The following is a 12,840-nucleotide window of genomic DNA, read 5'->3' as shown; positions in this document are numbered from 1 at the left end:
GCGACTCCGCGGCCGCTCAGGAAGTTGTTTAAAATCCTGCCGCACCGAGCGCTTTCGTGCAGCTAATCTGTCAGTCAGTTCAAAATTGAGCTTGCGTGTATAATGTGCGCGTCAGGTGGCGGTGTGAGTGAGATCCTGAGGCGCGTGGGGCTGAGCTTCACGTACGTCTTCACAATCGGCGAACGTGCATGTAAACGCACTCAAAGTGTTCTTTTCCTCTCTAGGCAGGTATTTTTTTAGGTTTATTTATCAAAATGTTGTTTTATATATTTGTGTGATGATCTGTATTTCGATTGCGGCTTTAACATGTTATGAGAAAATGGTTTATCAATGTTTATCCACCACATTACCTTTTATTTAAACCTAAATAAGAAAGCCATTGTCAGTTCGTCTGTCAGTTGGCAGGCAGTTCTGGTCGCTTTATTAAAAGTTGTTGCTGTGTGCAGTGTGTAAAGGAAAATAAAAATAGTTTTACCCTTCTGCTGACAGTGTCGTGCCCCTCCCAACCCATTCACACAAATAGATGAATCGACTATCAGTCGACCATAGAGAGATTCGACAATTCTGAATCGATTGTCTAAATCCTTAGTAGAGGACAGCCCTAGTCTTTACACTCGTAGGTCTTCACACAAGGAGGGCTTCACTCTGCCGCTTCCGCGGACTATCACGCTATTTACACTCACCTGAGTGTCGTTATTGAAAGCAGCTGGGAACGCCCCCAACTAGCGCATTCACTCACAAATGTGGCAATGACCAAACAAATGCTAACTCCCCCACACACACACCGCGAGAATACACCAAAACTAATAATACACACCACTGCACTACACAGACACACTTATCCAACAACAAATGAACAATCAAATGAGAAAAGTTACAAACACTTACAGAGTAGTTGTCTATCAGTCAATCGATGCCTCACCTCACCCGTTGTTTTAAAAAGCTTTATTCTGTCAATATTTTATCATTCAAAGGTATATTGCCAAAAGTATTGGGAAACCCCTCCAAATCATTGAATTCAGGGTTTCTAATCACTTCCATGGCCGCAGGTGTATAAAATCAAGCACCTAAGCATGCAGACTGCTACTACAAACATTTGTGTGAGAATGTCTCACTCTCAGGAGCTCAGTGAATTCAAGCTTGATATCGTGATAGGTTTCCACCTGTGCAATTTTTTTTTTTTCTGTGAAATGTCCTCACTGCTAAATATTCTACAGTCAACTATTAGTGGTATAGTGAGATGTCATCTTTGCTCACATCAGGTGCTTGGGCTTGAGACTAAACTCCAAGAAGAATGTGCCTTCTGACATGGGACTTGACTACAATGCAGGCACACCTGTCTATATATCCACGATCAGGCTAGGCCAAGCCATCACTCTAAAATAGTTTCAAAGACTGTGACAGTTGCATCCAACATGACTACTTTGGGCCATCTTCAAATGAGGTTTTCTTCAAAAGGGTTTTCCCAAGAACAAGGTGCAGGAACATTCCTTTATACCCTAGTGATGTGGAAGAAGCCTTGGTTCTTGGCCCATGGTCCTGTGCTGGGGGCATCCTGTCATCACAAAAAACGAATGACATATACTTCCCTCATGGGCTGGAGTGGAGTCCTAGATGGCCACTCAATCCAGGGTTAAAAGGAGAGGTTATCCTCTTTAATGGCACATCAATTATCTGGAGATGATGGTTGTATTTGTATTTTACTGAGATGTGGCTACCATGTCCTTTTACACTATACAACATTAATAGTCTCATGCATGAACAACTATGGGATCTGCGGTCATGCTGTCTTTGCAGATCTGGCGCATCCCATCGACTTCTGGGTCCAGGGAAGGTTCTCTCTTTGACCAGTTTACATCCCTGGGCACCTGAATTAGGGAAGACATCCTGTCGAGGCAGGGAATGGAGACACCACCCAGAAATGTAGGTGGTTTGGCCAGGCAGAAGTTTATTTGTTTGCATCAGTAAAAATTACACTATCCGCTCTATATCTTCTTTACACACCCAGTTCTGTTGGGTTTGGATGCCATGGTTCAGACATGGTTCAGATCTTCTGTCTCAAGCCTAATTTATCATCCCTGCCTGGATATATGGAAATTGAGGGTTTGGCCCCTGAAGGGGGTTAACTGTTGAACTCTGGTCTCTCAACTGGGAAAAAAATAATATCTGCAAGAGACATCCAAAATGTACAGAGTCCCAGAAACCCAATGATGTGTGTAAAAACAACAATAGTAGTAGTAATCTCTCAGATAGGAAACAGTAGATGGTTAAAAATAATTTAAGGACTATCTCTGATCCCAGCAGAGCAGTCCTATCAAATAAACAGATTTCTCTTCTTTAAAATATACATAGTGTGGCTTAAGATGGAAAATAGGGAATTTAACATTATTTTTATCAACACATTTTAAAGCACTAAAGACGTCGTTACAAAGTCTCACTACAGTGGTACGGCAACTACAATGCGACGAAAATAGTTATTTTGCACACAAAAATCGAAATAACGACATTATTCGCCATGTTATTGACATGAACTCAACGCATGTGCGAGAATATGATGCAGCTCCACCGTTCGAATACATGACCCAGAAGAGGAGAAGCGCCGCTATCGTGTGAGTTCACGTCCGAGACCTACACAGAAAACAATAACTTGGCGGATAAAATCATTATTTAGATTTTTTTTTAGCACAAAAACTATTCTCGTCGCTTGGTAAAATTATTGTACAGCCACTGTAGTGAGTTGGACTTTATAAGGACATCTCTAGTGCCTTTTATGGGTCTTGTGAGTGGGTCTGTGAAATATACTGAATGCCAATGGAGGCCTTTCTGAAGCCTTTCTCAGCCATCTGCTTTCAACAAAAATATCTTCATTTGTGTTCCGAAGATGAACGAAAGGTCTTACGGGTGTCCAACGACATGAGGGTGAGCAATCAATTAAATAATTTTCATTTTTGGGTGAACTAACCCTTTAAGATGGAAAATAGGGAAATTAACATTACTTTTATCAACACATTTTTTCCCTTCTGATTTTAGAAGTAGTTTATGGATAAAGTTAATCATAGAGTTTGTTTTCAGGGCAAAAAAGGTTTATTAAGGAAGACATTCTACTATGCAAAATTAGACAAATCAGACCATGTAATGCTGTTAGTACCATACACATAACACTGGCCAGTTCATAGACGACAGTCTGAGCGTCCAGCTCAACCTCACTTATGAGTCCTGCAATAAAAGTGGGGGGTGGCATAAAATACACCAATATTCATTATATATGTCCAATATTGTTATGACATGAAAGAAATCAATTAAATAAATAAATAAATAAATTGATAGTTTACAAACCTGCCAGGAATCCACCAATCTCATATGTCCACAAATCCACACAAAGCATGAGCATGCTGGGAAAAGCTAAACAAAGGAAGGCGCCCCATTCCTGCAGACAGTCAAGAGACCAACCTAATGGTGTGTGTGAGGCAGACAAATATCAGCAGGATACATGGGACAAATAACATTTCAGACACAAAAACAGACATAATTAAATTAATAATTAAATACTTGAATTTAAGCTAATTTTATTATATTGTTGGTGTCATATGATATCAAATGAATATGACCACACTAGTTAGATTGCTCAATAAAACAATAAAAATAAAATAAAATAAAAATTATAACAGTTGTGCTGTCAGGCTTTTTTTGAATGCACAATGAGTAAACAGAACTCTGCAGAACTGAACAGCAGAGACTCACCGTCCCAGGTGGCATTATGCAGGCCCGAACACTGGATGTACACATAGAGAATCACAGCCAAGGAATACTGGGATATTGAATTTGCAGCAGCAGATCCTCTGTAAACACATCAGGGTAACATACAAATGTGAGGTGAATGGAGAAAACAATAAAATAAGGTCTCAAATATGAGATAAATTAAATCTAGACAGCTTCTTACGCCACACCAAGATCAAGCATATGAAGGAATATGTAGTTTATTAAAGCATTGAGGATATTTCCTGCTGCTCCTGTGATGACCTGAGGCCAAATAATACCCTAAACAAATATACAAACAAAAACAGACCCTCAGCACCACAGCAATATATACTCAAACAGCAGAGCATGATGCTAACACAAAGGTCATGAGTTTGATTCCCGAGGGAAGCATAAATCATTAAATCTGCAACCTAAATACAATATAATATAATATGGATAAATTTAAGAACTGTAACAAAATCGAGTTTACCTGATTTTGAAGATACAATCCTTGCAACTGATACATAAAGGCAGCCTGAAGATAAAACAGGAAATAAGAAAAAAGTTGTTGGAAAATGGAAATAAGAAAACTCACTCTCATTTCATTACAAATCAGATTTTTGTTTCATGTGTTTTTTCGTGTGTAAGGAACAGAGTGAAATTTAAGTTTTAACTGAAAACCACATAGGTATAATGCAGCATTAGCTTTGATGATGTAAGAATCCAAAATTATCAAAGATATTTTGATATTTAACTTTGAACAAAGACATTTGTTTTACTGTGTTCCACCCCCCTCTCTCTTATCAGTGGGACGGTTTGGGATTCCTAAAGACAAAGAGATGTTGAGGGCCTGTAGGCCAAATGTGTGCCACACCTGCACTCAACATTTTTTTTAGGCCCAATAAATAAGATTTATGTATTTTGATTGCATATAAATTTTCCATCCATTTCGATTGCATATTTTTAACATAAAAGAAAGTAATAAACATTATGTGATATGTATGTGTAAGTGATATATAAATCAGACGTTTAAGAATGAGATTTATGTAAAAGTTTCAATAAATCCAATTTGTTTTAAATAAATAAGAAACAGGATTTTGGATTATGTAATAACCCCTATATACTTAAAATGCTTCCCATGTATGTAATTTTAATCATAAACCCAATGTATTTTGTACATTATATTTTATTTTATATGTATATTTTTTATATTTATTCACCCCCCCCCCCCCCTCACCACCACCACCACAACATACAACATACAAAAATGGCCGGACCACCTTTTTTATATTTATTTATTTATTTATTGCTTCAAGGCTGAATACTTTAAACAGTTTTTTTGTGCCACAAACAAACTCATTTCACAAATATATGCAAAGCAAATTACAAAGTACAGAAATAAGACATTTGCTTAAGAACTGTGCTTGAGGTAGACAGATAACAGAGAAAGACAAATAAATCAGATCACATCTGATTCAGTGATAATATTTGTTTACATTACACAAACATTTTTACAAATCTGTGACATGCAATATTTTTGAATTGCAATTAAGGGCATACATCAGTCCAGAAAGCTTCCAAGCGTGACACTTTGCAGGTTTTGCAGAACTTGAATCCCTTCCAGAACGCCCCGAATGGCATATTTTCCTGTTGTTGTCTGTGCAATCCCAGATTCAGCCTCTTCACTTTCACAGTCCTGGAGAATAGACAAAGAGATTGAATCAAATGTATACATGTAAAATAAACGGAACACTTTTCAAAACTCACAAATACAGCCAGAAAGACCTGAACACAGATCAGACCAAATACAGACCAGTTTTCAAAAGCACTCATCACCTTAGGGGAAAAAAACTCAGACAGCTAGTCCTTCCCCTTAAAATGTTCCACCAATATAATAAGACAATTTTGTCAACCTGCAAGCCAACCAATCAAAGTTGTTTCATTGTTGCAAATTTCAAAATTAACATTAAAGGGATAGTTCACCCACAAATACACCCATATATTCCTTCTGTTGAACACAAAATATATTTTTAAGAATGCTGGTAGCCAGACAGTTGACTTTAACCATTTTCCTGCTATACAGTCAACCATTCGGTTACTACAATTCTTTGAAATATCTTCTTTTGTGTTCAACAGAAGAAGTTCATACAGGTTTGGAACAACTTGGGGGTGAGTAAATCATGACAAAATTTAGGCAAACTAACCATTTATATTTACATTTATAACAAAGAGAGAAGGTTGACACACACTTACCACATATTCATGCACCTCACGATACAGTCACACTTGGTGTGGTCTTTATTCTCAGATAAGCATAAGAAAAAACAAAACATGAAATTAGTCATCAACTTGGATTAAATAAGGCTGAATTTTAAAATGATAGTTAAAATTCTGTCATCTTCAGAACGCAAATTAAGATATTTTTAAGGAAATCAAAGATTTCTGTCACTCTGTAGCCAGTCTACATAACTACTTTTTGATGCTTCAAAAAGTTCATAAAGAAATTGTAAAACTAATCCATATGAATTGAGTGGTTTAGTCCAAAGTTTCTGAAAAGACTTTTGTAAAGGGGCTTTTATTTGCATATTAACATTCATCAGCGAATATTAACAGAAGCTTAACCATACTTGCTTGACACATGATAACAAACCTCATTGGTTCTCGCTAAAGCTGCATAACATGAGAATGAACCTCATTGGTTCTCACACTTCAAGCTAACAGGCTTGAGTTTCTGTTTACCACAACAGATGTGTACATTTTTGAATGAATATATGTGAATAAAATCTTCAGAAAATTTAGCATGATTCATTTGAATTAGTTTAACGATCTCATTACAAACTTTTTGTGCATCAAAGTGGTAGTTGCATAGCAGTCTATGGAGGGACAGAAATTTCTCATTTAAAAAAAAATCTTAATTTGTGTTTTAAAGATAAATTAAAGTTTTAGGGGTTGGAGAGACATAAGTGGTAGTAACTGACAGAGTTTATTTTTTTTACTAACTCCAAGTATACACACATAATTATAAATGGTTTATTAAAAATATATATTATATCGTAAATAAGGCAAAAGGGTAACCAGTAGCACATATGCTGCAATACATTAAAACACACTTACTTTAGCTGTCAGTGCCATTATGTGAGGAAAATCTTTCCTGGATATCCTCCTTTGCGACGGAAAACCTGTCAATCAGAAAATCAAGTCATCTGTGTATTTGTCCAGATGTCAGCAGAACCATAGTTATACGCATGAACTCCAAACCTGAAATAAAGATGAAAAAGGACACAACAGAATAAACTTCTCATTAAACAAGATCACGTGTTACTTTTTGTTAAATCATAAACAGAGATTTATTAATAGTAATAATGTATTGAATTTTCTATTTATTGTAAATACATTTTTGTAGCGTACATACAAGGTCAAGGAGGTAGTCCACCATACATTTGTGCCATGTGTATCTGTAAAAGAAAAATAGTTGTAGTTTAAAACAAAATGCATACTTTTGCTTATTAAATAACAAAGCCAGCATTAATTTTTAGAGAATTATTAGTACTCTAATATAGGCTACCACCACCATTATGTTTGGTCTACAATGTGACTCCTCATGTTTTGCCGCAGGACAACAATGCGAGGAGTGTACATTTTCAAAACGTTATAAAGAGAAAAAATGACATACGATCATATCGATAGTATATAGCAAACAATAATCTCAGACAGCTAGTATAAGATTAGTTCAGAGTAAAATCATGCACCCATGGAAAAAAATACGGAAATTCATATAAGCTAAATACAAAACAAATCACACTGGGTTTGATTTAAAGGGTTACTTCAGCGATTAGCATATGGCTTTGTATCAGTAGAAACCCTGGGGTATATTCAAATTATTGTGCTTTCCCACCTCATATCTCCCTGAGACGAGAGATTTATGCATTTTATTTCTGGAAAAATTCCTCCTATGATGCAAATTGACGATTTTTGCATCATAGGAGGAATGTTTGCACAGAGGCTAAAGAGTACAGCCAGCAGAGGGAGCCATTTCCGCATGTTTTGAATCCGCGCATGGGGGATGGGCGATTACACTCAGCTTGCAGGGAGAGCTCAGCTTGCAGACAGGATCATTTAAACAGAGCTATGGTGAGCAATGTACGTCTTTTAACTTCTCAAATTCATTTCTATGAAAGTTAAGCTTGCAAAGGCATGAACTGAAACGCGCCAGACTGAACTTGCGTTGTGAATGTATGCCGCGAGTGTAGTCGCGATTACCTCAGCTCTCATCACTCGTGCAGTTAGTGCTCAGTGCTGTGATACTCGCGCGGTGACTCACTCATTATATTGAACAGACACGTTCAGTTTTTAATGTAGTGTCTCCTCTAACTCAGTCACATTAATAAAGTTGGTGGTGTTGGGAATGGCCTCACAGGGCAGCGAAGCATTCTGGGAATTGTAGTCTTTAATCCCCATGGGACAAAAATACATTTTCTGTCTTTTCTCAGTCTAGAAGGCACCAAATTCAAAAATAATTTCACATTTCTACTGCATTGATGACCCAGTTTAAATACAGATTCATCTTCCCAGCGCTGAAGTACCCCTTTAATTAGTTATATGTGTAATACTGTCCAATGACGAGGGACTTGTAGCTAAAAAAGATGCTAACATTAGCTATCTAGTGGACTAAATTAAAATTTGATAGTCAGCGCAATGGTATTAGTAAAATACGATTTCAACAGCACTATTTACACATATATAAACACTGAAAACAGTCAAATAATATACGATGGATACAGATGTAACTTACCTTACAATCAGGTCCATGAGTTCCATCTGCTCCTGCTGCTTTTTCTTTGTAAGTGCATAACCATAGAAACGTCTATGCGCAGTACTGCCACCTACCTACTGGAGTATGGATCGAGTATGGATCACTTTTCCATAAACTAAACTTTATGCAAACCAATCTCATACAATTTAACTAATTGAATATGGCTCGTTCCACAGCTAGCTCTATTTAAACCATATTCTTAATTTTTAACTGATTAAAAATTATGGGGACCATGTCTATCTTAAGCCGGGTGCACACTGTGCGATTTTGGCCACGATTTGGCCGTCTGGGACAAATTTAGCAAATCCTAAAAGATTCCTCTGATCCTAGGCTAAAATCTGACGTCTTTGGTCTTTGGTTTGACATGTTTACCGGCAACCGATTAATGAGCGCTGCGATCAAATTTTACCTCAGACAAAATTCTGGCAGTGTCAGAAGATTTGGCACACAATCCTGCAGTGTGACTTCTCCTACGTCGACAGTCAAATATCTCCGTTTTTCAAGACAAACTATGACCAAAACGAGAGCTAGAGATTTCTTTGTAGCCAGCATTTCAGCCCCGCGTGTAAAGCAGCTCACTGTCACTGAACGCGTCATTCATTGATGATATAAAACTCCGGGTGAGTTTTCTTGCGCGCATCCGTTTTTAGCGCGCCTTCACTATCGTGCAGTCTGACATTACTGTCAACTGAGATCTTACAGTGTGACATGGCAATCATGTTTGTACAGTCTGACAAGGGACATTCGCAAAGGATTTTGAAAAATCGCACAGTGTACAGGACCCTTTAGGGATGTCTGTTGGGTACACACAATTCTCCTCTATGGATGTCAACACTGCAACAGACACTTTATGTTCCACTTTAACCACTTGTCTAGATACTATCTGCCCTCTGTCTTCTAGGCCAGCTCGCGCTACTCCCTCTAACCCATGGTTATCTGATGTTCTTTGTGAACACCGGACCAAACTTAGGGCAGCAGAGAGAAAATGGCGCAAATCAAACGACCCATCTGACCTGAGTAAGTACCAATCTCTGCTCATTTCCTTCTCACAGGACGTCCATACAGCTAAATCCGCATATTTCCACAACAAAATCAACAGCACCTCAGACTCACGCACACTTTTCAGAACTTTCACCTCTCTCCTCTGTCCCCCTCCACCACCTCCCACCACCTCTCTTTCTGCAGACGATCTTGCCAATTTTTTCACAAACAAAACCACACTCATCAGTAGTCAGTTCACACCTCCACACACACACACACACACACACACACACACACACACACTTCTGAATCAGCCACATCCACAGCCAAACATCTTCTCTCCTCCTTCTCTACAATCACTGAGGATGAAGTATCTAAACTTCTCCTCTCCAGCCATCCCACTACCTGCCCTCTAGATCCCATCCCCTCACATCTCCTACAAGCCATCTCCCCTACACTCTTACCAGCACTCACACACATCATCAACACATCTCTCTCCACCGGCATCTTCCCCACCACATTCAAGCAGGCTCGGGTAACCCCACTGCTTAAAAAACTCACATTAGACACATCACTTGCAGAGAACTACAGACCTGTTTCTCTCCTACCATTCATTGCGAAAACACTTGAAAGAGTTGTTTTCAACCAGATCTCATCTTTCCTCTCACAGTCTAATCAACTGAACGTAAACCAGTCAGGCTTCAAAAAGGGCCACTCAACTGAGACGGCATTACTGTCAGTTACTGAAGCCCTGCGGCTGGCTAAAGCTGCATCCAAATCATCAGTCCTCATCCTCCTTGATCTGTCTGCTGCCTTTGACACTGAGAATCATCAGATTCTTCTGTCCACCCTCTCATCACTGGGCATCACAGGGACTCCTCTCCATTGGTTTGAGTCCTATCTCACAGGTAGGTCTTTTAAGGTTGCCTGGAGAGGAGAGGTATCCAAAACACATCAACTGACCACGGGGGTTCCTCAGGGCTCAGTGCTTGGACCTCTCCTCTTCTCCATTTACACTACATCACTGGGACCCATCATTCAGGCACATGGTCTCTCATATCATTGCTATGCTGATGACACACAGCTCTACCTCTCATTTCAACCAGATGATCCCACAGTAGCTGCACGAATCTCAAGCTGTCTGGCGGACATCTCGGCATGGATGAAAAAACATCACCTGCAGCTCAATCTAGCAAAGACTGAGCTGCTTGTTTTCCCTGCTAACCCCACCATACAACACGATTTTACCATCCAGCTAGGTTCATCTCTGATTACTCCTTCGGGGTCGGTCAGAAATCTTGGAGTAATCTTTGATGACCAGCTGTCCTTCAAAGACCACATCTCGAAGATGGCTCGGTCATGCAGGTTAGCATTGCACAATATCAGGAAAATCAGACCATTCCTTACGGAGCATGCAACACAGCTTCTTGTCCAAGCCCTGGTCATTTCTAGACTTGACTATTGCAATGCGCTTCTGGCTGGACTTCCATCTTGTGCAATCAAACCGCTGCAAATGATCCAGAACGATGCAGCACGTCTTGTATTCAATGAGCCCAAAAGGGCTCATGTCACACCTCTATTCATCTCTCTGCATTGGCTACCACTCGCTGCCCGGATCAAATTCAAAGCCCTGACTCTTGCCCATGGATCTTCCACAAGCGCAGCACCCGCATACTTCGACTCACTCCTACGCGTCTACACACCCACCAGAAGCCTTCGCTCAGCTTATGAGCGAAGGCTTGTGGTACCATCACAGAGAGGCATGAAATCCCTCTCTCGAACTTTTTCTTTCATTGTTCCGGGTTGGTGGAACGATCTTCCGTCCTCCATACGCACAACAGAATCACTCGCTTCATTCAAAAGACAGGTGAAAACTCATCTCTTCCATGAGCACTTAATCTTACATAAAAAAAAAAAAAAAATTCTTTCCCCCTCTATTTCTCCTTTCTTCTTTCCTTTTCTGGTCTTTGCTACTCTGAGCAGTGTATAAATCTTAGTATTTAGGGCACTTTTTGTGTTTCGTTGCCTCTTCTTAACGGATCGCTTCCTGTTCTCCTGAGTTGTAAGTCGCTTTGGATAAAAGCGTCTGCTAAATGCATAAATGTAAATGTAAATGTATGCTCACTGGCAATTGTGGAGTCGTTCCCAGACCTATAAAATAAAATTAAATAGTGTATATCTACAATAACGTTACTGACTATTCTAAAGTTATTATTCTTATTATTGTAACTAATAATATTACTGTTATTATATATTACTAGTACTACCACTACTGCTATTATTATAATCATGAATACTACTATACTTATACTTGTCATTACTACCTCTATCACAACAACTACAACAACTACTACTACAACTATTATTATTATTATTACTAATACTATTATTGTTATTATAATTCACAGATGATACAGCTACTCTTACGATTGTTAAAGGGTTACTTCAGCGATTAGCATATGGCTTTGTATCAGTAGAAACCCTGGAGTATATTCAAATGATTGTGCTTTCCCCCCTCATATCCCCCTGAGACAAGAGATTTATGCATTTTATTTCTGGAAAAATTCCTCCTATGATGGAAATTGACGATATTTGCATCATAGGAGGAATGTTTGGAATAAGGCTAAAGACTACAGCCAGCAGAGGGAGCCATTTCCACATGTTTTGAACCCGCGCATGGGAGATGGGAGATTACACTCAGCTCGCAGGGAGAGCTCAGCTCACAGCTGCAGGCACTCATTTAAACTGAGCTGGCCTTCTGACTAAGGAATGGGTAAGTCTGTTTTCATTGTTTATGAATTGCATGAAACAGAACTTCATCCAAGAAGAAGGTTTTAAACAGCTGTAATAGTCCCATTACTGTACAATCAGAATATCACCTCGGAATGGAAGGGAACATTTCTAATAACAGTGACGTATTGTTTGCTTTATGGAGCGAAAAAGTTGAGCCCACCTTGGCCAAACTCAAGAAAGAGTATATTGGAATTAAAAGTTCAGATGAGGAAATGCTTAGATGGTGGGACATAATTGGCAAACACCAAAAGAAATTAAAACATGGTGAAATAATTGAGGCTTTAAACTTCATAAGTTGTAAAAGGCTACAAAATGTTGTGACACCATTTCTATTATCAAGTCTAGAGGCTAAATGTCAAGAAATGGATTCTAAAATTGCTGAAGTAGAAAAGTCTGAGGCAAAGATTCAAGATCTTCAAGCACAGGATCTTTATACATCTATAAAGAAAATAACGTTTCTTTAGTCGTTCAGCAACCCTGCAGTCAGAACCACTGTCGGCGATCCACCCTTACAA

The 12,840-nt window shown here is 38.9% G+C and overlaps 1 protein-coding gene across 1 annotated transcript in view; it reads right to left on the bottom strand.

Moving 5' to 3' along the window:
* LOC137046041 (multidrug and toxin extrusion protein 1-like) overlaps nt 1–12,840 on the bottom strand; it is a 50,057-nt gene that overhangs the window by 18,645 nt on the left and 18,572 nt on the right. The window contains exons 6-10 of the mRNA XM_067423093.1: nt 4,229–4,273; nt 3,941–4,038; nt 3,742–3,839; nt 3,337–3,450; nt 3,149–3,216 (exon numbers count right to left, since the gene is read on the bottom strand). Of these exons, the coding sequence (XP_067279194.1) occupies nt 3,149–3,216; nt 3,337–3,450; nt 3,742–3,839; nt 3,941–4,038; nt 4,229–4,273 (423 nt within the window). The remainder of the gene's footprint in view (nt 1–3,148; nt 3,217–3,336; nt 3,451–3,741; nt 3,840–3,940; nt 4,039–4,228; nt 4,274–12,840) is intronic.

This window comes from Pseudorasbora parva, chromosome 18 (assembly GCF_024679245.1).
Source record: "Pseudorasbora parva isolate DD20220531a chromosome 18, ASM2467924v1, whole genome shotgun sequence".
NCBI lineage: Eukaryota > Metazoa > Chordata > Actinopteri > Cypriniformes > Gobionidae > Pseudorasbora > Pseudorasbora parva.
Note: the sequence above shows the minus strand (reverse complement) of the source record. Positions and strands in the feature narration are given on the sequence as shown.